Genomic DNA, 25,230 nt, shown 5'->3' on the forward strand with positions numbered 1-25,230 from the left:
TGTGATTACATTTTCACACAATTTGGGTGCATAGATCCTCAGAAATCATTACCCAGAACAATCATCTCTGCCCATATTAACGGCCTTGATACGCCTGGGCATTGACTCAAACAGAGCTTGGATGGCGTGTACAGGTACAGCTGCCCATGGAGCTTCAATACGATACCACAGTTCATCAAGAGTAATGACTGGCGTATTGTACTGAGCCAGTTGCTCGGCCACCATTGACCAGACGTTTTCAGTTGGTGAGAGATCTAGAGAATGTGCTGGCCACGGCAGCAGTCGAACATTTTCTGTATCTAGAAAGGCTTGTACAGGACCTGCAACATGCGGTCGTGCATTATCCTGCTGAAATGTAGCGTTTCGCAGGGATCGAATGAAGGGCAGAGCCACGGATCGTAACACATCTGAAATGTAACCTCCACTGTTCAAAGTGCCGTCAATGCGAACAAGAGGTGACGGCACCCCACACCATCGCGCCGGGTGATACGCCAGTATGGCGATGACGAATACACGCTTCCAATGTGCGTTCACCGCGATGTCGCCAAACACGGATGCGACCGTCATGATGCTGCACACAGAACCTGGATTCATCCGAAAAGATGACGTTTTGACATTCCTGCAGCCAGGTTCGCCATTGAGTACACCATCGCAGGCGCTTCTGTATATGATGCAGCGTCAAGGGTAACCGCAGCCACGGTCTCCGAGCTGATAGTACATACTGCTGCAAACGTCGTCGAACTGTTCGTGCACATGGTTGTTGTCTTGCAAACCTCGCCATCTGTTGACTCAGGGATCGAGACGTGGCTGCACGATCCGTTACAGCCATGTGGATAAGATGCCTGCCATCTCGACTGCTAGTGATATGAGGCCGTTGGGATCCAGCACGGCGTTCCGTATTACGCTCCTGAACCCACCGATTCCATATTCTGCTAACAGTCATTGGATCTCGACCAACGCGAGCAGCAATGTCGCGATACGATAAACCGCAATCGCGATAGGCTACAATCCGACCTTTATCAAAGTCGGAAACGTGATGGTACGCATTTTTCCTCCTTACACGAGGCATCACAACAACGTTTCACCAGGCAACGCCGGTCAACTGCTGTTTGTGTCTGAGAAATCGGTGGGAAACTTTCCTCGTGTCCGCACGTTGTAGGTGTCGCCACCGGCGCCAACCTTGTGTGAATGCTCTGAGAAGCTAATCATTTGCATATCGCAGCATCTTCTTCCTGTCGGTTAAATTTCGCGTCTGTAGCACGATATCTTAGTAGAGTAGCAATTTTAATGGCCAGTAGTGTACTTCCTCGTGAAAGTTCTCGGCCGCACACTGCAGGGGGAATGAGGACGTTCCTGCAGCTTTTTCGACAGGAAGTGTTTGACCACCCACCATACAGCCCGAACCTGGTTCCCTCTGATTTTCATTGCTTTGTTCACATGAACCGCTAGCTCTGAGTACAGCATCTCGACACAGACGACGGGTTGCAGACCAGCGTAAAGAATTGGAGGAACAAACCGACGAATGCCTTCTATGACGAGGGTATCGGAAAGTTGATACAATGCTACGACAAATGACGAAATAGGAGCGGCGACTATCTAGGGAACTAGCTGGAGGGTATAGCTAACTGCTGTTTGCATTTCGCAACCGTTCGGATCTTACTCTCTGAATAGCCCTCGTAGTATTGGTTGCAACACTGTCAGTAGAACGAAGATGACCACCTAAACTGTCAGGAAGTTCCGTATAAAAGTGTGTTGTAAGTTTTGTGGGAATCATCAAAATAGGGGTGTTGTAACAAACTGGGTTTGGGCAAGTCATAGTACCGTCGCTTCGAACTGCAGCCGCGCCATCGACAAGCGACGTACTTGTGCTGCCTGTCAACGCGCAGTCGCCACGGCGTTGTTTGGTCGACACGAGCGTTTCGACCCCGAATTTTCTGTTGCAGTGGTGCCAACCTCGGGACCTGCAGCCACCTGAGGATCGGGGTGCCGGCGTATCGAACGGAGGATGGGGGATGCGGCGCCCGCGCAGCGCGCACGCGCGAGGCGGGCGGCCGTCGATACGGAGGCGGCGCGCGCCGTCGACGTCTGCGCCGTGGGCGCCCGGCGCCGGCGCAGCCACGGCGCGCTCTTCTCCTCCGCGCCACCCCGCCTGCCGCTGGCCAAGACGCGCTCGCTGGGTGCGCTGCACTCGCCCCCCGTTTGCGCTGGCAGCCCTGCCGATGCCGGGGGTGGAGGGGGGCGTGACTCAGTGCAGTGCACCGATAGCGAGCCGGCCGGCCGACCGGGGCCCAAGGCGTCCATATTCGACACAGTCAGGCAGCGCTTGCTCGACGCGGAGCTCGTGTGGCCGCCGCCGCGGGGTGTGTCCGACGATGACGCCGCCGCGGCGGTCAATACCGCGCTGCTGCAGAACGCGCAGAGAGATCTGATCATCGAGAACACTTTCCTCGCGCTACAGGGTAAGTACGGTGTCCGCTACTCGCGCGGGAGCGGCAGCCCTTCGCCGTCCGAGGGTGACAGCGGGGACGACGACGATGACAGCGACGAGTCGCTGAGCTCCGGATCGGACGAGGCTGACGGCGACTTCAGGTCGATCTTCCTGCGGCCGCTGTCCAGCCTATTTAGGCGCATCTATACCGGCCCTTCGTCCGCGATGGGCAACCTCCAGGCGTCCGAGGGCAAAAAGGGCGGCACGGGTGGCAAGAGCCCGGCCAAGAACAAGAAGGACAAGGGGCTGACGGGAGGGCGCAAATCTCCCGGCCAAGCCAAGTCGGCGAAAGCTGCAGCCGCCGCCGCCGCCGCCGCAGCCACTGCTCACCCCCAGCAGCAGCGCCGCCAGACCGCCGACAGTGCAGCCGCGCCGCCGACAGATGGCTCCGCCGTCGCGGTCACCTGTTTCGAGCGCGTGGAGGACGCCGGCAGTCGCACGCGGCAAGCGGTCGCCGGGGCTTCCGACGAGAAGTCAGACGCTGCAGGTACGTCAACGAGTTACCGGCCTGCGCGTCTTGTCACAGCTCGATCGCCAGTAGTTGTCACTATAAGCAATGTCCGTGTCGTGAGATACTCCCCCTCAGTTCTCTATATCGTGCTTGTGTGACAAAAGGACCTATTCCCGCGCTATTGTCGAAATTTGTTTGTGACCCTAATAATCGAAGACAGCTCAAGAAGGACAGTGGCTGGTTTCGGAACCGTTAACAGGATAGTGCAGGTAAAGTTCTCATTTCTACCACCTTCAGTGAATATCCTATAATCGCTTGCTAGGATAGATACATTATGAGGATTCAGGTCCGCATGTTCATTCTTATGCCCAAACATGTTTCACCACATTTGAACGATCATCAGTCGTATCTCTTTCACAAGCTGTGACATCGTCGCGAAAAAACACAGTGACCCGTATGTGTCATAAGTTCCTTTAATTTACGTCTATGGTCACAATCTTTTTTGTTTAACAGATTACCGGTTTCGGTCTTTAATGACCATCATCAGATCTGTTTCATAAATTAGATCTGTTTCATACATTAGGACTTTGTTTTTATGAAACAGATCTGATGATGGTCATTAAAGACCGAAACCGGTAATCTGTTAAACAAAAAAGATTGTGACCATAGACGTAAATTAAAGAAACTTAGTCGTTTCTCTTATTCAGATATGTGTAGTGTAAACACAGTTTAAGTAATAATTGTTTGGAACGAAAATAAGGCCTAACATCTATTGTGACATGCACCTTATGGTAGAAGCTCACTTTTTGCCCATGTACATAATTACGGACATATATTTCTGCCTTGAACCAACACTATCTTCTTTAACACCCGTGTGTGTTTCGGAAACGTTTCATCATTACCGCTTGTTCGTTGTATTTTATTAATATCACATATTTGTTTCTGTGTGGCTGTCTGTCATTCGCAGTGCAGCCGATATTTTGATCTAATTTGTCATTGTTGTTTGCACGTTTTAGTGCTCCTATGCAAACTGTACTTTCTAACATGCACTGTGTCAGTGTTTACAAGATCTTTGCCTGACGAATCTCCCATAAACGGTGATACAGAGCGTGTTAGAAAATGCAGTTTTCAAATAAACAGTGACAAAACTAGAGCAACAATCAGGTGTACTACAAACGACATACATATATTGATAGAATACGATGAATCCCCTGAAAATGGTGAAACTTCACCAAAACCTACACAGACGTTTAAGAACAAATTATTTACCCAAGAAAAATCTTCAGAATAACATAAGTCTGTTGTAATTTTCATATTTCGGAATGTCAGGTTCTGTTGTGTTATTATGCAGCCTGTCATCTGCCACGAAATGACTTATAGTGGATTCAAATGGCTCTAAGCACTGTGGGGCTTAACATCTGAGGTCATCAGTCCCCTAGACTTAGAACTACTTAAACCTCACTAACCTAAGGACAGCACGCACATCCATGCCCGAGGCAGGATTCGAACCTGCGACCGTAGCGGTCGCCCGGTTCCAGACTGAAGCGCCTAGAACCGCTCGGCCACACCGGCCGGCACTTATCGTTGAGCCATTTGTACCATTTGAACTTATCGTTGAACTGGATGGCTTGTTAACAAATCACATTTCTTATAAACGTAGTTTTGTTGCACATGTTATTTCACGGCCCTGTTTTGCCATTACTTGTGTTAGCGATACTTTTCTGTTACCTGTCCTCACCTGCCACATTCATATGTCGTAGGAACAGACACAGGAAACCTGTAAACTTTATTGATCAGTCACATTTTTTCCTCAAAATGCGAAAATATTTTGTTGACGTCGAATTACATAGGAAGAAACGATCATCATAATAAAGTAAGGGAAGTCAGAACTCCCACGGAAAGATACATGTGTAGATTTTTTTCCGCGCGATGTTCGAGATTGGAAAGATAGAGAATTATTGTGAAGGTGGTTCAATGAACCCTCTGCCAGGCACTTCAGTGTGATTTGCAGAATATCCATGTAGATGCAGACCGTTTATTAGGGTTCCCTTCCTCAGTCTGTTTACCCTTACAGGATCGCTTTCTTGTCCGTCTGTCTGTCCGACTGTTAAGAAACCCCTCTTCTACGGACGTGTTAGGCGGTGTAGAAAATTGAAGCTTCTAAGTCAGTGCAGCCAAAAGATAAAACCATTTAGGTCACATGTTTTACATTCACAAACTCATTCATCAAAACCCATTGGGTACTTCCCGTTGGCCTAGAATCATGAAATTTTGCGACATCTTGATAGTATCAATGTCGACAGGCAAAAATGCTCGGGATTCTCGATTCCCGGAATGGGTGGACTGTCTACATACATAATTACGTCTGTACGGACCCCTTTGTGCGCTCATCGTACTCGCATCTGGACATTTATTTTTATTTTCATTTGACCTCCTTAACATAGTGGTGTTGAGAATGAGATGTCGGCATTTATCTATAGTACCTAAAAATTTCTACGAGATTTGGTGCTGTCGAAAACACGGTGTCATTTCTTGACGATCAAAGTCTATGTCTAAACTCTAAATGCATCATATTGCTAAGCATCGTTAAGTTAAACCAATACTATCTCAGGTCGCACCTGGGAGCTGGCTCCTATGATCCGATGGCCAATGTGCTTATTTATCTGATTTTTGACAGCACCTCCAATCAAGCAAACTTTAACCACAGCAACAGATAACTCAATCAGAAGATATCAAACAAAACGTGTACTACAATTATGTGAAACTAGGCTTTGCACGCGAATTTCACTGACATCTTCAGCCGGAAATGACGTGTAAAGTGACCGAAACGTAATTTCAAGACGATTGTGAAACTCAGCTGATGACCTGAGAATGATCAGCAAAATCTGACTGTCATCGGAAGATACAGCTGCTGTTCCGAAACTGGTGGTGCGTCTGTTTTGAATAAACAGAGTAATTAACAGGAATTTGTTGCTGATTTACTCTTGGTGGGAAAAAAAAATCGCCGTTAGCAAAAAGACACTTCAGCATTCTGCGAAGAGTGCCTTAATGTTCCAATTAGTTAACAGCTAACCTTTAACTCTTAAGTAATTGCCAGTTAGTGATGCATGAGGAACAGGAAAACTGCTCTCCATCTTTCGAAACAGTATTTATTATCCGCCAGTTCTTATTTTTGGCGATTGCCTGTTTCGGTTTATTTAACAAACTGTCTTCAAGAGCTCGTCAGACGTAGGCCTACTTAATAATTTTGTGTGTCGTACCATACGATATATCGTTTGTAATTAGACCCTTTACAATATTTGTGGGAGATTACGTTAAATAAACAGGAATCCATTCCAGTGGATAGAAATAATGATCACGCTGTTTTCCCAGACACAGTGATTCACCCTCACCTCACACTGAACCCAGGAAGTATCTTACTTCAACAGTATATTTATATCAGGTGTGTAACCATTACAGGTTTAATGCCTATTCTTCGGTATCTTATATACGAGGGCTATACAGGGAGTAAAGTATGGTCGCGAAATGGAAAACTCAACAAAGTTCAAAAATGTTTTATTAGCAACAATTAGTTACACCTTCAAGCTACTTTTCTACATAGTCACCGTTCTCAGTTAGACATCTGTGGTAGCGTTGTACCAACTTTCCAATATCATCATCATCATCATCATCATAGAAGGCACCCATCTGTGCTCTCTGCCAAATTCTCTGCTCCGATCTGCAGCTTTTTGTCTATGCCATAATGTTGTCTTCATTATGGTGGATGTCCAAACACCACCGAAAACGCTGCAAGAGTGTTCTCATTGCCTCTACAGTGTACGGCCGAGAATTATCATGAAGAAGGAAATGAGTGACAGTCACGTTGTGTGGGCTGCATGAAGTCAGGCGAAATCTGTCACAGGCATTCATACACTCCTGGAAATGGAAAAAAGAACACATTGACACCGGTGTGTCAGACCCACCATACTTGCTCCGGACACTGCGAGAGGGCTGTACAAGCAATGATCACACGCACGGCACAGCGGACACACCAGGAACCGCGGTGTTGGCCGTCGAATGGCGCTAGCTGCGCAGCATTTGTGCACCGCCGCCGTCAGTGTCAGCCAGTTTGCCGTGGCATACGGAGCTCCATCGCAGTCTTTAACACTGGTAGCACGCCGCGACAGCGTGGACGTGAACCGTATGTGCAGTTGACGGACTTTGAGCGAGGGCGTATAGTGGGCATGCGGGAGGCCGGGTGGACGTACCGCCGAATTGCTCAACACGTGGGGCGTGAGGTCTCCACAGTACATCGATGTTGTCGCCAGTGGTCGGCAGAAGGTGCACGTGCCCGTCGACCTGGGACCGGACCGCAGCGACGCACGGATGCACGCCAAGACCGTAGGATCCTACGCAGTGCCGTAGGGGACCGCACCGCCACTTCCCAGCAAATTAGGGACACTGTTGCTCCTGGGGTATCGGCGAGGACCATTCTCAACCGTCTCCATGAAGCTGGGCTACGGTCCCGCACACCGTTAGACCGTCTTCCGCTCACGCCCCAACATCGTGCAGCCCGCCTCCAGTGGTGTCGCGACAGGCGTGAATGGAGGGACGAATGGAGACGTGTCGTCTTCAGCGACGAGAGTCGCTTCTGCCTTGGTGCCAATAATGGTCATATGCGTGTTTGGCGCCGTGCAGGTGAGCGCCACAATCAGGACTGCATACGACCGAGGCACACAGGGCCAACACCCGGCATCATGGTGTGGGGAGCGATCTCCTACACTGGCCGTACACCACTGGTGATCGTCGAGGAGACACTGAATAGTGCACGGTACATCCAAACCGTCATCGAACCCATCGTTCTACCATTCCTAGACCGGCAAGGGAACTTGCTGTTCCAACAGGACAATGCACGTCCGCATGTATCCCGTGCCACCCAACGTGCTCTAGAAGGTGTAAGTCAACTACCCTGGCCAGCAAGATCTCCGGATCTGTCCCCCATTGAGCATGTTTGGGACTGGATGAAGCGTCGTCTCACGTGGTCTGCACGTCCAGCACGAACGCTGGTCCAACTGAGGCGCCAGGTGGAAATGGCATGGCAAGCCGTTCCACAGGACTACATCCAGCATCTCTACGATCGTCTCCATGGGAGAATAGCAGCCTGCATTGCTGCGAAAGGTGGATATACACTGTACTAGTGCCGACATTGTGCATGCTCTGTTGCCTGTGTCTATGTGCCTGTGGTTCTGTCAGTGTGATCATGTGATGTATCTGACCCCAGGAATGTGTCAATAAAGTTTCCCCTTCCTGGGACAATGAATTCACGGTGTTCTTATTTCAATTTCCAGGAGTGTATTTGGCGGGAGACATTACATTGTAGGCATCTTTACGTGGTCACTGTGTGCTCAGAGCTGAAAAGAGCGACGTGACGCGATTTACGGTCGTACTACAGACACTGCCCAACAGATCTGTGGAAAACTACATCGGATTTTCATTGAAGTTTCCATTTCGCGATCGATTGGACCTTGTTTTCCGAACAGCCCTTGTATTTGTGTATGTGCTCAAAGCTAAATTTTTATTGTTCCATATTTTTCTAAGCTTTTGTATCTCTAAACTTTTTATCTCTGAGCTTTTTAATCTCAGATAGTAAATTATATATACATATCGGGTTCGGCTGAAATTGCTCTAGCCCAGAGTTATTCTGGGAAATGCCTCCACATATATGCATATGTATACTGCACAACAGCTTCGTGTTGTATTTTGAATTGCACAGTGCGGATTTAGTTATCAAGTCTGATGACTATCTGCATTTGTTTGACCAATGCCTTGTGGTATACGACCACTTGGATGCCGATAATATCCCATAACTGGCTGTTAAGTTAAACATTCTTTCACATAATATGTATATGGACTTGCGTCAGATTGTCTCTATTAGAGGCTTGACAATTCTGGAACGAATAGCAGTCTGTTGATGGTAATATGTTGTCATATAGTAGTAAAGAGGCGCTGTAATATTTCGCTTTCTACGATCCAAGCATTTTCTTACTTGCTTGAACGAGGCCCCTCCACCACCTGCACCTCTGGGTCCCCTAATCAATCACAAATAATTTAATTGCTAATGTGGTCATGTTGCAAAGGTTATTTATTTCAGCTGCTTGGCACTTTATACGGCTGCAGAGCACTGCTGTGCGTTTCTAGGAATTGCGAGTTGCCAGGTGCAACAGGTGGTCTGCAGTAGACTTAACAGAACAGTAAATGGAACCCCCGCCAAGTAGTTCGCGCCTGATGAAAGTCCTGAGAGTGTGTACTTTGATAGCAGGCCCGCTTAGGCAGGTCCAGCCCCCTCTGGAGGAGTGGCGTTGCACTATTTCCGTAAATTCACTAAGGTAAATGTCGGGTCTCTTTGAAAAGGACGTGACGGATTTTCGTGTCCGACATTGATCAATCCGATCTTCTGACACGTCACCGGGAAGCTCTGATTTCCCGTTCTTTTAATAAGCATGAGACAAATTTTCAAGCCATTGTCTCCCCGGCCGAGAATTCTTCCGGGTTGTATGGCCGTTGTCCATGGAACTCTTCTATCCCTGACGTTTCGTCCAAAGCTAAGTCTGCAAGACTCTGTACAACCAGGAGCACCTCCGAAGATGTCCAACTTAGCTTTGGACGATACGTCAGGGATAGAAGAGTTCCATGGACCACGGCCATACAACCCGGAAGAATTCTCGGCAGCTGAAACATCCGGTCGTGAAAGCCGTCATTGTGTCCCACCCAGCCACATCGTGCGGCGTATTAGACCTTCCCGTTTCGCGCACATTGGTAGCTGTCCTTCGCGTAGTAAGTATGTTGTATTTTAATGGTAACTATTTAATGTAGGTGACTGTCTAGTGTCGTGAATTGGCAGTGGCTATCAAAGACAGAGTGAAAAAAGTAATGAGAATGCGGTATCTGGTGCCTTACACGTAGCCTATTCCTAGGTATCGTGTAGCCTAACTTCGCAGAAAGATAATTCATTCTCCGTGAGGGCATGTCTGCACCAATAAAACTTTCAAACTACTCTAGTTGGATTCCTTCTATGTAGCTGTTCAGCGTTTGCCCAGATGGTTATGGACCCCTATATTTGTCTGCGAGACACTTCAGGAGACTGGGAAAACGAAGTATTTGTCTATTTCTGGACAACAAAATTGCATCTTTACGATGGAGTCTTTGAGAGAATGAAACTGGTGCCAGTGTGGCCAGTGATACACGTAAACGATCAGAATTGGGCCAAACTTCCGTCATAAATCCCTGTTACGATCAACTGATCGCAAACGGTCTTTACACCTCGAAACTGAATGTGAGAGGTGTTTGATGCGGTTTTGAGTTGTTACTGCACGTAGTTCATTGTCGTAGTATTGTGAAGGTACTAACCAGGGAATTCTTGTTGATCACTATCTGTATACCATTCTTGAATATCAGAGTACGTTCATTGCTGTCCTAGACATCGCTTTAGTCGTGTGCGACTGGAGTTGTGGACGAGTACAAAACAGAAATGTCTTTAGAGGGTTCAGATTAGGAACTAATATGTACAATACCCGATCAAAAGTGTCCGGAAATTAATATGGGGTGGCCACCCTTCGGCTTTATGACGAACTTAATAAAGTGTGGAGGAATGGCAGCTCAGTCTTCCACAAGAACCGAAACCAGAAAAGGTAGTGATGTTGGATCCATTGGTTTCAACTCGGGACTCTGGGCAGACCAGTCCGTTTCAGGACTGTTATTGGTCCACAAATCATTGCCTCACAAATTCTGCTCTATGCCAGGGGGCACTGCAATTCTGATACAATCGTCGCCTGCGACCACATATTCTTCCGCATTTAGGGTTTTCTTAAGTGGAAGGAGAGGACCAAACCCCATCCACGAAAAAAACTCCCAGACCGTAACAGCACCTCGACTGTACGTCAATGTTGGTATTACACGTAATGGCAAGTAAATTTTCTAAGGCACTCGCCAAACCTAAAGCCTTTCATCGGATTGCCCCAGGATACAACGTGGGCCGTCACTCTAGATCACTGATTCCCAGTCATCCACTGCCCATAGGCGTCGCTGTTTACACACACTTAGTGTCAGCATTGACTGCAGAAAAGTGTGGCTTATGAGGAAATTTTTTGAACTCTCTACGCACAATCACTGTGCTAGTTCAGTGGTCCCAACATGGGCGCAATTACTCTCTGAGGAGTAAAATTTAATTTTATGAGGGGTAAAAACAAAACTGTTCGACTATGTTTCAGGCACAAAATTATTTTAAAAATATCAGTACTGTTATAACTGAAATACTGATTACATAAGTTATAAACTACTACATTTTTTTCTCAAATACTAGCATTAACATGTGAGACAACGTTGTGGATGTTATACCTTGTGGAACGAATGTGTGAACAACACCTTCGTCACACAGTCCACCCACTACACACATACTTTGTACTTGCCCTCTATAGCAGCAAAATTTAGACGTATATTCGCAGTTAACAGTGGTGGAAATATTTATTGCATCACCAAGAATTACTTCGTCTTTTTGTGTTTTTCAGCAGTTTGCTTCAGGTTATGCTAGTACCATTGTTGCTAAACTAGGTTGACATATTCTTGCTTTAATAATCTGACTTCTTCAGGCATGTTTTCCAACAATACACAACTCTTTGTTGTTGTCGTTTGGTTTTACAATGAAACCAATGTTTATACTGCCATTTTGAGTTGAGATTTTGTAGTGAGAAGGTGGGCAGGCCAGTTGAATTAACGCCAGAAAAAAAAGCTGCTATACTTGCTTATTCGTCTGTTGGTCTCAGCACCAGAGAGATAGCCTCCAAGACAGGAATTAATCAGTCTATGATTTCGAGGTTACTGAAAAAATACAGGGAAAAAGGAAATGTTGATCGTGAGAAAGGAAGAGGTCGGAAAAGGGCGTCTACTGCCAAACACGACAGGGTAATGAAAAGGCTTTTGCTCATCGATTGTCGCTTGTCATCAACTGAACTAAAGCGAGACTGGGAAGATGTGCGACATCTCAGTAAGCAGTAGAACTGTAGGAAATAGACTACTGGAGGCTGGACTCTCATCCCGTCGTCCTAGAAGGAAGCCTTTATTGACCAAGATAATGCGACAACAGCGACTAAAATGGGCAAAGGCACATGCGACATTAACACCAGAGATGTGCAACAAAGTAATCTTTTCAGACGAGTCCAAATATAATCTGCATGGCTCGGATGGAAAAGTGTTCGTGCATCGAAGAAAAGGTGAAGAATTATTGCCATCATGCATAACACATACAGTCAAACACCCACAAGGACAGATGGTCTGGGGGTGCATTTCCAGTCACGGAGTAGGTCGTCTGGACTTCATCAATGGCACTGTCAACGCAGATGCCTACATAAGCATCCTTGAAAGGAAGCTTATGCCAACCATTAGAGACCAGTTTGGAGATGATCGTATTTCAAGTAAAATCTTTCCTTCGACGAAATGGGGTTCGAGTATTAGAGTGGCCTGGAAACAGCTCTGATCTCAATATATTGAGAAATGTTGGAAGGTAATGGGAAATGGTATCACCAAAAGAAGCCACAGTATAAACGGGAGCTGTTGGACACCCTTGTACGTGTGTGGTTTCATGAACTGAGTGAGGAGTACATTAAAAAGTTAATTCTTTCAATGCCTTCACAATGCCATACGGCGATTAATACGTGTGATGGAGCAACAAAGTATTAAATGCAACAGTGTGTCCATATAAGGCAATACAAACACTAAAATCCATCAGTGTTATGTTAAAACATTAATATGCAGTGTTTCTTTCCTCATTAGTTTTCATATTTCAGAATAGCTGACATATCCACACTTATTTTTATAGAAAGTGTTACATTATAAGAAACAAACATTTTTGTAGAACCAAAAATTAAGAAAAAAATTGACAAAAGTTATTGTGTATATTCATTTCTGATAGAAATTAAGAGAATTCAGACAAATTTAGCTCAGTTATTCAATGATTGTAACAAAAATTGTAAGAGGTGATGCAATAAATATTTCCACCACGGTATCTCATAAGAAACGAGTTCTTCGAATTCTGGGTAATTTCTGGAAAGGACCTTAAATTGATTCAGTATTCACAAAACAACAGATAAGCAAACTAGTTGATAGCACAACTCAACAGAAACTATGTAATGGCTACTACTCTGCTGTAAAGCTTATACAATATTATTATTATTATTATTAGTAGTAGTAGTAGTAGTAGAAGCAGTAGTGTCATTATTAGGGGCAGTGGTCAGCCACAAAGAATTGGTAGCCTGAAGTCTTCAAATTTCTGCCAGTTCAGATGTAACAAGTCAAGCAGTCAAGTGACTTATAAGCAATAAGTGTAGTGCACGCATTTTAAATAAAAAAATAAGAGAAATCAGAGCTCGAACAGAAAGGTTTAGGTGTTCGTTTTTCCCGCGCGCTGTTCGGGAGTGGAATGGCAGAGAGATTGTGGTTCGATGAACCCTCTGCCAAGCACTTAAATGTGAATTGCAGAGTAATCATGTAGATGTAGATGTAGATGTAAATGGGGGTGCCGGGTACGAGTGAAGCAAATATTGCATGAAAGAGGAGTGGTCCAAAAAATGGATGTTTTGTAACAATTGTCTATCCCCACTGTAGATATTTCGTTCCTGAGAATCAGTTGTAGATATCACATGCAATGTACTGAGAATTTCTTCACCGTTAAATAATAAAAAAGCTTGTTAGAAATGAACAGTGCCAGTTGTCTCACTGACTCATTACTTAATGGTTTAGGAAAACACTGATAATAACTACATATGATTTATCTTTTGTCATTTTAAAAATAAAAATGTTCAATGAAAATTCTCTTTCATTCTAAAGTTTAATTAGCCGTTAATGTCGATGATGGTAGTAGGACGAGTGGGGGTGCTATCTAATGTCTGATTGCACTCAGCGGTAATGGTTTTAGAAAAGTTGGGAACCACTGTGCTACTTGGACTGCGGTCAGTATTTGGGAACTCATTGATTCCTTTCACTGATTTCGTGCGATTTTTTTACGACCACCCTCCGCGATGCTGGATGATTCCAGTCAATCAATAGGCCTACACGAGGTAGCCTATTCTGGTCATGGTTTCGCTGTGGTTGTTTCTTCGCGTTTCCTCCTCATAATCACATCACCAACAGACGACTCAAACAGCTTTAGAAGAGCTGAAATGTCCCTAACAAGCGGCGCGGTCTGAGGGCGCCTTGTCACGGTTCGCGCGGCGCCCTCCGTTGGAGGTTCGAATCCTCCATCGGGCATGGGAGTGTGTGTTGTCCTTAGCATAAGTTAGTTTAAGTTAGAGTAAGTAGTGTGTAAGTCTAGGGACCGATGACCTCAGCAGTTTGGTCCCATAGAACTTACCACAAATTTCCTATTTTGTCCCTAACGGACTTGTTATTCAATTTACATCCAATGACTAGCCTGCAATCGAAGTCATTGAGGTCTGCCGACAGATCCATTCTGCTGTTAATTTGGTTCTCTACTGACAGTAAATTCCGTCTTCTTTTATACTGACGTGTCGACTTCATGGTTTTGTAACGTGCAGTTCATCTTTAACGTGACACCAAAAGAGGAAATCAGTTGGTATAATGTCAGCATATCGAGACACTGTAATGGTTTCAACAAGGTATTTTACAATTGTCTTTCATGACAGCGGGAGGAAAAAATGAAGGATTTGTTGAAGTCTGCTCGCCGCCGTTGTTCCACTTAGCAAATTACAGAACGTGACGGGAATAAAATTAAGGATCCCAAATCTAAAACGCAGACAATACTAATGAGGTATTCAGCACCACGCTGGTTCTACACATTTATCGAGAAAATGTTGGAACCCTACGAATGGGAATGTATACAAGAAAGACGCAATGAATCTCCCAACGGATTACTGTCAGTTTCCTGGAAGAAGAAAGGTTTTTTATGTCGCTGTAACTGGGTTATTAACAAATATTACTAACAGAAATCAGGCATCAAATCTGGAAGTCTGTGGTAAGGTTTTACGGGACCAAACTACTGAGGTCATCGGTCCGTAAGCTTACGCACTACTTAATCTAACTTAAACTAACTTACGTTAAGGACAACACACACGCCCATGCCCGAGGGAGGAGTCGAACCTCCGACGGAGGGAGCCCCGCGGACCGTGACAAGACGCCTCAGACCACGGGCCTCCCCCACGCGGCATCAGGCGGACTCAAATGGCTCTGAGGACTATGCGACTTAACTTCGGAGGTCATCAGTCGCCTAGAACTTAGAACTAATTAAACCTAACTAACCTAAGGACATCACACACATCCATGCCCGAGGCAGGATTCGAACCTGCGACCGTAGCGGTCGCTCGGTTCCAGACTGTAGCGCCTAGAACCGCACGGCCACTCCGGCCGGCCAGGCGGACTCACCCCACTTATTTGGCTGAGAGGTATTTCATAATTGTTTGCGCAGTAGTGGACTGAAGGACGCCTGCATGCGTCTGTTATCTCTGTCACGTTCATATGGACACAGAACTCTAATGAGATTAGCATTTGAAATCCTGAAGAAGGTACACGACAAACGGGGTACAGGAACTTCGATTTTCCGACTTTCGGACTATCCGTGCGTAATACGATGATTTTGGAAAAAAAAATCTAGAATGAAGCCTATAGAATTCTATTATAAAAAGAACGAATATTTTCACTGAGAAAACAAATTTGTGGTTGTGAAGGTGTGACCGATTAAATAGCGCTGTCTATGAAACAGGATTTGAGCAGCTAAGTGACGCGTATGCAGTAAACAAAGTGTGTTCCATAGAACAAGATAGCGAACACGTGGTAATCGAGGAACCCGTTACCGCGCACATCGACGCACTGAAATGCGTTGATCGACACTACTGGCCATTAAAATTGCTACACCAAGAAGAAATGCAAATGATAAACGGGTATTCATTGGACAAATCTATTATGCTAGAACTGACATGTGATTACATTTTCACGCAATTTGGGTGCATAGATCCTGAGAAATCAGTACCCAGAACAACCACCTCTGGCCGTAATAACGGCCTTGATGCGCCTGGGCATTGAGTCAAACAGAGCTTGGATGGCGTGTACAGGTACAGCTGCCCATGCAGCTTCAACACGATACCACAGATCATCAAGAGTAGTGACTAGCGCATTGTGACTAGCCAGTTGCTCGGCCACCATTGACCAGACATTTTCAGTTGGTGAGAGATCTGGAGAATGTGCTGGCCAGGGCAGCAGTCGAACATTTTCTGTATCCAGAGAGGCCCGTACAGGACCTGCAACATAGGGTCGTGCATTATGCTGCTGAAATGTAGGGTTTCGCAGGGGGATCGAATGAAGGGTAGAGCCACGGTCGTAACACATCTGAAATGTAACGTCCACTGTTCAAATACCGTCAAAGACCGAGACGTGTAACCAATGGCACCCCATACAATCACGCCGGGTGATACACCAGTATGGTGATGACGAATACACGCTTCCAATGTGCGTTCACCGCGATGTCGCCAAACACGGATGCGACCATCATGATGCTGTAAACAGAACCTGGATTCATCCGAAAAATTGACGTTTTGCCATTCGTGCACCCAGGTTCATCGCAGACGCTCCTGCCTGTGATGCAGCGTCAAGGGTAACCGCAGCCACGGTCTCCGAGCTGATAGTCCATGCTGTTGCAAGCGTCCTCGAACTGTTCGTGCAGATGGTTGTTGTCTTGCAAACCTCCCCATGTGTTGACTCAGGGATCGAGACGTGGCTGCATGATCCGTTACAGCCATGCGGATAAGATGCCTGTCATCCCGACTGCTAGTGATACGAGGCCGTTGGGATGCAGCACGGTGTTCCGTATTACCCTCCGGAACCCACCGATTCCATATTCTGCTAACAGTTATTGGATCTCGACCAACGCGATGAGCAATGTCGCGATACGATAAACCGCAATCGCGATAGGCTACAATCCGACCTTTATCAAAGTCGGAAACGTGATGCTACACATTTCTCCTCCTTACACGAGGCATCACAACAACGTTTCACCAGGTAACACCGGTCAACTGCTGTTTGTGTCTGAGAAATCGGTTCGAAACTTTCCTCATGTCAGCACCTTGTAGGTGTCGCTACGGGCACCAACCTTGTGTGAATGCTCTGAAAAGCTAATCGTTTGCATATCACAGCATCTTCTTCCTGTCGGTTAAAATTCGCATCTGTAGCACTTCATTTCGTGGTGTATCAGTTTTAATGGCCAGTAGTGTATTATTATTGTACGCAGATTGTTCCGATTGTACCGATATCTGGACTCGCCGGAAAATAAAAAACATCGCCAAGAAAAAAGTGAACACACATACTGAAAGCAAGTGCAATTTTGTAAGTAAGTTGTCAGTTTCTCACGAGTAATGCGTAGGTAACGATGTGGGCTGCAAAATGTGATAGGTAGAATTTTTTTCTTTTTTTAAATATAGCAACGTATAAGCACGGGTAATCGGTTGTTTACTGTCTTTCCCCACGGACTTTGAAATAATTTAGGCTGTAGTCCTTAGTAAGTATGTTAGAGGAGCGGAATGGAATGATAACACGCACTGGAAACCAAGTAAAGGCCACCACGTAGTGGCCAGTACGCTTTATCACCATAACACGCTGCGTTGAGAAAGCGAAGCGATTAAAAGCCCAAAGCAACAGATAACCATAACGCTACAGGCTCTTCCTTATAAATCCATCTTTCCCGTTTGTTGCTACTAATGTGACATGCGTGACTACTGTCAGGATATCTACAGTCTTACATGTGAAAGCAACTGGGCCGCGACCTTTCGACATTTACAAGATAAGATAAAAGCTTAACGTGTTAGGATAGCACACATTAGGAAATGCTGGTTTGTGGAAACTTGTGCAATTTGCAACAGAATTTCAAAGGAACATCGAAGCATGCGATTTCCGAGCACGGGGGTTTTCCGTCAGAAGAAACGTTTTACCCAGCGGAGCGACAGATGGCGAGGAGGCGCCGTATGTCATCATCACGTTTCGCAGAGTACTGTTTATTTGTGTCAGTCTTCATTCTACACTAGAGACGGCTCTTTATATTCCAGGGACAAGGTCTTTCCTTTTTGCCTTTTCTTCAGACTTGTCTACAAAGACCCACCGCAGTCTCGGAAAACATTTCCTAACCCTTACATTTATATCAGATGTTACCATACTTCTCGTTTTCATGTTACTGAAAGTCGGCTTCTTGTATCTGTCTACTGTTATCATTGTCAACTATTTTGTTGCCTTGACAGCAAAACTCATCAATTACTTCAATTGTTCCATTTATTTATCTAATTCCTTCGCAATCTTTATTTACTTAGATTTAGTTACTTCTGTGTTGAGTAGCCTATCGTTCAGCATTTTCCTCGAGCGAACTCGATCAACTGCCAGGTTTTCAGCTTCCTCCCACACTGAAGATCTCTTGCAAAAGTTCATTTCCAGATGTTGCGATGTCTTCCTGTTCTCCTTTATCGATCTCTTGGTTTCTCTCTAATTTTATCTTTATGGTCTTCGCGAGGTATACACAGATGAGCTGAAACGTTGTGACTATCTTAGCGTGTTGTTCCCCTTTTCAAACACAGAACAACAGAGATTCTGCTTGACATGAATTCTGCAAATCCTTGACAGCATTCCAGATGGATGGGCCACCAGATGTCTATTCTCAGGTCAAGCAATACATGCAAATTACGGTATGATGGTCTAGGGGCACGCAGCTGGCGCTCGATATGTTTTCCCTTTGGTACAGATGAGAACATTTGCTGGCCAAGACATTGCTGTGAGTTCACTTCCCCTCAAACAATTGTGGCACGATTCTGACCCTGAAATACGCCGGCCGGTGTCGTCGAGCGGTTCTAGGCGCTTCAGTCTGGAATCGCGTGACCGCTACGGTCGCAGGTTCGAATCCTGCCTCGGGCATGGATGTGTGTGATGTCCTTAGGTTAGTTAGGTTTAATTAGTTCTAAGTTCTAGGCGACTGATGACCTCAGAAGTTAAGTCGCATAGTGCTCAGAGCCATTTGAACCATTTGAACCTGAAATACGGACAGTTATCCCGCTGCAAGATATCATCGCCGCAGGGGGAGACTTCAAGCATGAAGTGATGTTCACGTAGTTCATTGTTGTCATAATGCCTTCGATTACCACCGCAGATCCCATGGAAGCGCAACTCAGTGTACCCCGTAGCATAATTTTGCCCTCACCGGCCTGCATCTGTGGCGCGGTGCATGTTCCGTGCAGCCATTCGCCTGGATGTCGGCTTGTAAGGACCTAGCCATCGTTAACAAGAACTGCTATTCATTCGACATGCGAAACGTTTCTTTTGACCCACAGTGAAAACTCAGTTATGCTCTGCCCACTACAACCATAACTGACAATGTCTTTTGAGTCAACACAGGTCGTGTGATGTGGAGCTCCATGTTCAACATTGGGCTTTGAACAGTATGCTCCGAAACAATTGTGCCTGCACTAGCACTGTACTCTGACTTAATATCTGCCACTATCCTGAATAACACAGTAGGGGTCCCCCGACCTGTACATTTTGTGATGAGATGTGTCGTCCAATACCATACGGCATACTCGTTATTTCAACATCCTTCAGCCGCTTTCCTTAGGTGCCCACGAAAGTAGTACGCCAACAGGTGACCAGCACCACCGTTTCAGAGATTCTCGTTTCCAGCCGCAGCGCCACAACAATGTGGCCTTTGTCAAGACCGTTTCTATCAGTGGATTTCACCATTTGTGGCCCGTATCTTCGCTGTAATGACTGCCTACTCGTTGCTCTTGCACTTAAGTTATTTCCTTACTGCATCACGCGCCCGCAGAACCACCAGGAGGTTTTCATCCCCACGGCGGGCAGTGGTTATAATGTTTTGGCTCATGAGTGTACCTTGGATGAAGCAATATATTGGTTGTCTCTTCTCGGAATTTTAATAGTAGACCTTACCGTGACGCAGAATGCATCTCTTACAGCGTCTGCCACTGCAGTTGATAGCATCTCCATGACGCTTTCGCGCTTACTAAATAAAACTGTAACGAATCGTGCTGCTCTTTTTGGATCTTCTCTGTTCCCTGCCGGCCGAAGTGGCCGCGCGGTTCTGGCGCTGCAGTCTGGAACCGCGAGACCGCTACGGTCGCAGGTTCGAATCCTGCCTCGGGCATGGATGTGTGTGATGTCCTTAGGTTAGTTAGGTTTAAGTCGTTCTAAGTTCTAGGGGACTAATGACCTCAGCAGTTGAGTCCCATAGTGCTCAGAGCCATTTGAACCATTTCTCTGTTCCCTCTATCAGTCCTGTCTGGTTCGGTTTCCGTATTGATGAGCAATATTCAAGTATTGATCGAACGAGTGTTTGGTAAGCTACCTGATTTGAGGATGGACTGTATTCTCTGACGATTCTTCCGATGAAAGTCTGGTATTTGCCTCAAACGTTTAATTTTATGTGGTTGTTCCACTTCAGATCGCTCAGTACACAGTCTCCTAGATATTTTATGGAAGTAACAATTTGCAGTGATAGTTTTCAGTCGTGTAGTCATACAATAAAGGGTCTCTCTCCCTATGTATACACAATTCGTTACATTCGCTTATGTTGAGGGCCAATTGCCATTCCCTGCACCAGGCTTCAATCCTCTGCAAATCGTCCTACATTTCTCTCCAATCCTCCTGCGTTGCGACTCCTCTCTATACAACAGCGTCATCCGCGAAAACCCTCTTGAAACTACCGACGTTATCCAATAGGTCACTTCTATACAGGGTGTTGCAATATGAATATTCGGGTTTTAAGGCTTTGTAGCATTTATTACGTTCAAATTACAGTTATAAATGATAAATCAAATGAAAAAGCATGTTAGTTTTCCATGCGAGTACCATTTGTCACAGAGCATGCATACACGGAGTCCACAGGAGAGTTCTGCACAAACTTTGTCCAGTGCATCTGGAGTAATTGTTGTAACAACTACTTCAGTACTCGCATGGCGTCAGATCAGGTGACTGTGGAGGCCCTGCGAAACAAGCTCTGCCATCTGCCCCCTTGTGGCCAATCCAGCGCTCGGGTACAAGTCGTTTAACCAATCGCATACTGAGTTATACCAATGAGGCACCATCTTGCTGCCAAATAAAGTTCTGTGGTTCAGATCGTTTCAGTTGAGGAAAGAACAACAGTTCTAACGCATCAAGATAAGAAATACCAAGTACAGTTACTTCTCCGAAAAAGAAAGGCCCATGAACTTTACGCCGGGATATGACACAAAAAATATTCAATTTATTGGAGTCGCGTTGCAACTGTACCATCTCGAGGGGATTTATTGAACCCCAGATGCGCACATTATGTGTGTTCACATTCCCACTTCGGTGAAATGTCGATTCAGCGCTGAAGATGACAGGACCCAGATAATCTTCGTCATGCAGCAATATTTCGTTTGCAAAGCTGGAATGTAAACCGTAGTCTGTAGGCTTTAGAGATCGTGACATCTGCAAAACATGACGATGTAGCTGTAAGCCTCTTCGTAAATCCCACAGAGGCGTCAAGGATGACTAACCTTCCGAACTTAATTCTTGGTTCTACGCGTGAAAGACTCTCACTCGTTCACAACGTTCTTCAGTCACTCTTGGTCGTACCACACTCTTCCCTTTGCGTACAGATATACAAACAAAACTGTTTGACCATACAGTGCATGCTTTCACGGCTGATACTGACATCAGTTGAAACTTCCGGGCAAATAGACCCTGGTCGATAAATAAAACTTTCTCCTAATGTTTCCTTTACGACTACGGGAGATATCTTCAGAGGTAAAATCGCAAACTGCAACCCGAACTCGAGTGGGCGCCGAATATATGGGCAGTGTAGAGGGCGCTACGGTCCATTACTTGAAGCCAGCTAAGAGATTATCTCTGGTAATGCCAACATTCTCGGTTGAAAAAAATCGATCGTCATTCTTATATTGCAATACTGACATTCAAATTTTATTTAATTTAACGCGTTTCTTTCCTGTTGATATTATTACGCCGCCTGTAAATCAATAGCCTCTCTATACATAAGCGCATGATAATGCAATGTTTTCCATATGACATTCGTCTCAGTGAATTTTATTTCATGAGCACCCACTTTGTAAAGATGGCCTGCTATGGCCGATTTATTCGTATACCACCAGCGGCAATTCCTCTTGCGTTCAACCAGACGGGTGTTAACACGTCTTTTTGTGGTACCAGTATAAACCAGTTCACAACTACAAGGAATTTTATATACAGCTGGTACAGGAGGCAGTTTTGCTGTGCCACCTTTAAAAGTACCCACGGAGAATATAATTGCAAATACTGACACAGGGATCCGTTAGCTTCCACAGCAATCGGCTGACGTAATTAGTATAGAAACATCTAGAATTTTACGTACATGTAAGTAACCTGACAGTAATCTGTCGCAGGCACAAAGGAAGGCGCTGAGGGATATCAGTGCATACAAAAACATTATCGTTCTTACCGCAGACAAGGGTTATGCCACGGTCCTGATGAGATGTAAGGACTATCATGGAAAAAATCACTAGTATTTTGGATCCCACTTCATGAGGATCCGACTACAAAGTTTTTAAAAATAACCTGTCGATTGGTGAAAGCGTCTTCACTCTGCTCTGACGATAACTAGCTGCCCTGAAAAACGGAAACGTACCCGCCTAGGCTCTATGGAATACCCAAGGCGCACAAACCACAGATTCCTTTGAGACCTATTGCGAGTACTATGATAGCTCCCCCCTCCCCAAACATACATCCTTTCATTGACAAATTAAAAGAAATACACTTGGGCCAAGGTGATATCCTTGTTAGTTTTGATGTTGTGTCGGTATTTATCTTGATTCCAGTGCACGAAGCTATCTCATGTAGAGTGGATAGTTTTCCAGCAGATATTGTGGAATTATTCAGACACTGCCTCACCACGACCTATTTTCAGTGCAGTAATGATTTTTATGAACAGATTGACGGGATGGCTATGGGCAGTCCTCTTAGTCTGGCTGTGGCCAATTTGTTTATGGAGACCTCGGAACAACGGACGTCGCAGACTTCCAGTAAAAAGACCAGCCAGTTGGTACCGCTATGTCGATGATACTTCCGTAGTATGGACTCGCGGTATAGAGGAACTGGATGCCTTCCTGATACACCTGAACAGTGTCAGTCCGAAAATACAATTTGTTTTGGAGACGGAGAATAATGGCCAGCTGAATTTCTCGGATGTGACTGTTATCAAGCGAGGGAAAGATACCTTGCGCCATAGGCAATATAGAAAAGTCACCTGCGTAGAGATTCTAACCACCACACCAGACAAGAAAGGGTAGTGACTAAAACCTTGGTAGACAGGGCGCCCAAAATATGTGAACCGACTTATTTAAAAGATGAGTTTGAAGTTGATTTTCAAGAAGAGTGGCTTTTCTAACAAGGAGATATATCGACCTAGGGAGAGAATCAGGATCGACGAGGAACGACGGCCACTCAAAGGGAAAGTTTTCCTTCCGTTCATCAATACAATTACAGATCGCATTGAGAAAATGTTGAGCAAGTATGGTGTGGAAACCACTTTCGGATCCACCAGAAAGATACAGCCGGCAAAAGATATACGACATCCTTTAGCTACACTAGGTATATATTAAATCCCTTGTAGTTGTGGACTGATTTATATTGGTACCACAAAAAGGTTAACACCGTCTGGTCGAACACAAGGCGAATTGCCGCCTGGGACATACGGATAAATCGGCCGTAGCGGAACATCTTCACCAAGAGTGTGATCGTGAAATAAATTTCACTGAGGCGAATGTCATATGTAAAACATCGCATTATCACGTGCGTTATGTATAGAGGCCATTGAGATTTATGAATACCATAATTATTTTAACAAAAAAGAATAAATGTTATATTATATAAAATTTGGATATCAACATTGCAACATAAGAATGTCGATCGATTACTTTCAATCGAGAATGTTGGCATTACCAGAGATAATCTCATAGCCGACGTCACGTGATGGGCCGGCCGCGGTGGTCTAGCGGTTCTGGCGCTGCAGTCCGGAACCGCGGGACTGTTACGGTCGCAGGTTCGAATCCTGCCTCGGGCATGGGTGTGTGTGATGTCCTTAGGTTAGTTAGGTTTACGTAGTTCTAAGTTCTAGGGGACTTATGACCTAAGATGTTGAGTCCCATAGTGCTCAGAGCCATTTTTGTCACGTGATGGACTGTGGTGCTCTCTATATTGCCCATATATTCGCTCTCCCTTGAGTTCTGGTTGCAGTTCGCGACTTCACATCCGAAAATATCTTTCGAAGATTTCTTCCGCAGTCGGAGAGGAAACGTCTGGGGGAAGACTTACACTTAACAACGGCCTACTAGTCCGAAAGTTTTAAGTAATGAAAACTGTTTGAGTTGCTCTTTCATTTGATGTATTATTATAATTGTAAATTGAATGTAATAATAATACCAATCCTTAAAACCCCTATATTCATTTTGTAACATCCTTCATATTTTCGTGATTCGGGTTTTCTTCAAAAAATGGTTCAAATGGCTCTGAGCACTATGGGACTTAACATCTGAGGTCATCAGTCCCCTAGAACTTAGAACTACTTAAACCTAACTACCCTAAGAATATCACACACATCCATGCCCTAGGCAGAATTCGAACCTGCGACCGCAGCAGTCGCGCGATTCCGGACTGAAGCGCCTAGAACCGCTCGGCCACCGCGGCCGGCGGTTTTCTTCCATCTTTGAAGCATAGAATTTGCCCCATAGGCCTTAGTCTTGTTTAAACAACGATTTCGTATAGGCTGCGTAGATCACTTCTTTCTCAGAACTTTATTTGAAACGTGATCGTGTTAGCTGATATTCAAAATCCGCCTCAAGCAGCATCATTCATGAAAAACATTGAGCTTGTGTGCCGATTTTGCTGACATTTTCCAGATCTCACACGCATGTACAGCCGTCGGTAGGATGACAGGAGAGTGCAACCGAACCTTTGTGGACATACTTATAGAGTCTAATTACCGTGTGGATGACATTCCTTGGAAGACTGCAGAAGCTTTCTCAGTGGTCCTGATGATGTCTGCATCTACGTCCCCATTATTGGTTGGTTGATTCAGGGGAGGGGACCAAACAGCGAGGTCATGGGTCCCAAGGAATTAGGGAAGAATGAAGAAGGAACCATCGCGGCATTTGCCTGAAGTGATTTAGGGAAAACCTAAATCAGGATGGCCGGAAGCGGGTCTGAACCGTCGTCCTACCGAATGCGAGTCCAGTGTGCTAACCACTGCGCC

The 25,230-nt window shown here is 45.5% G+C and overlaps 1 protein-coding gene across 1 annotated transcript in view; it reads left to right on the forward strand.

The window, feature by feature from the left end:
• Nucleotides 1-2,012: 2,012 nt before the first annotated feature.
• LOC126195679 (formin-2-like) overlaps nucleotides 2,013-25,230 on the forward strand; it is a 380,372-nt gene continuing 357,154 nt past the window's right edge. Inside the window, exons 1-2 of the mRNA XM_049934306.1 lie at nucleotides 2,013-2,065; nucleotides 2,116-2,975. Of these exons, the coding sequence (XP_049790263.1) occupies nucleotides 2,013-2,065; nucleotides 2,116-2,975 (913 nt within the window). The remainder of the gene's footprint in view (nucleotides 2,066-2,115; nucleotides 2,976-25,230) is intronic.

Source organism: Schistocerca nitens, chromosome 7 (assembly GCF_023898315.1).
Source record: "Schistocerca nitens isolate TAMUIC-IGC-003100 chromosome 7, iqSchNite1.1, whole genome shotgun sequence".
Taxonomy (NCBI): domain Eukaryota; kingdom Metazoa; phylum Arthropoda; class Insecta; order Orthoptera; family Acrididae; genus Schistocerca; species Schistocerca nitens.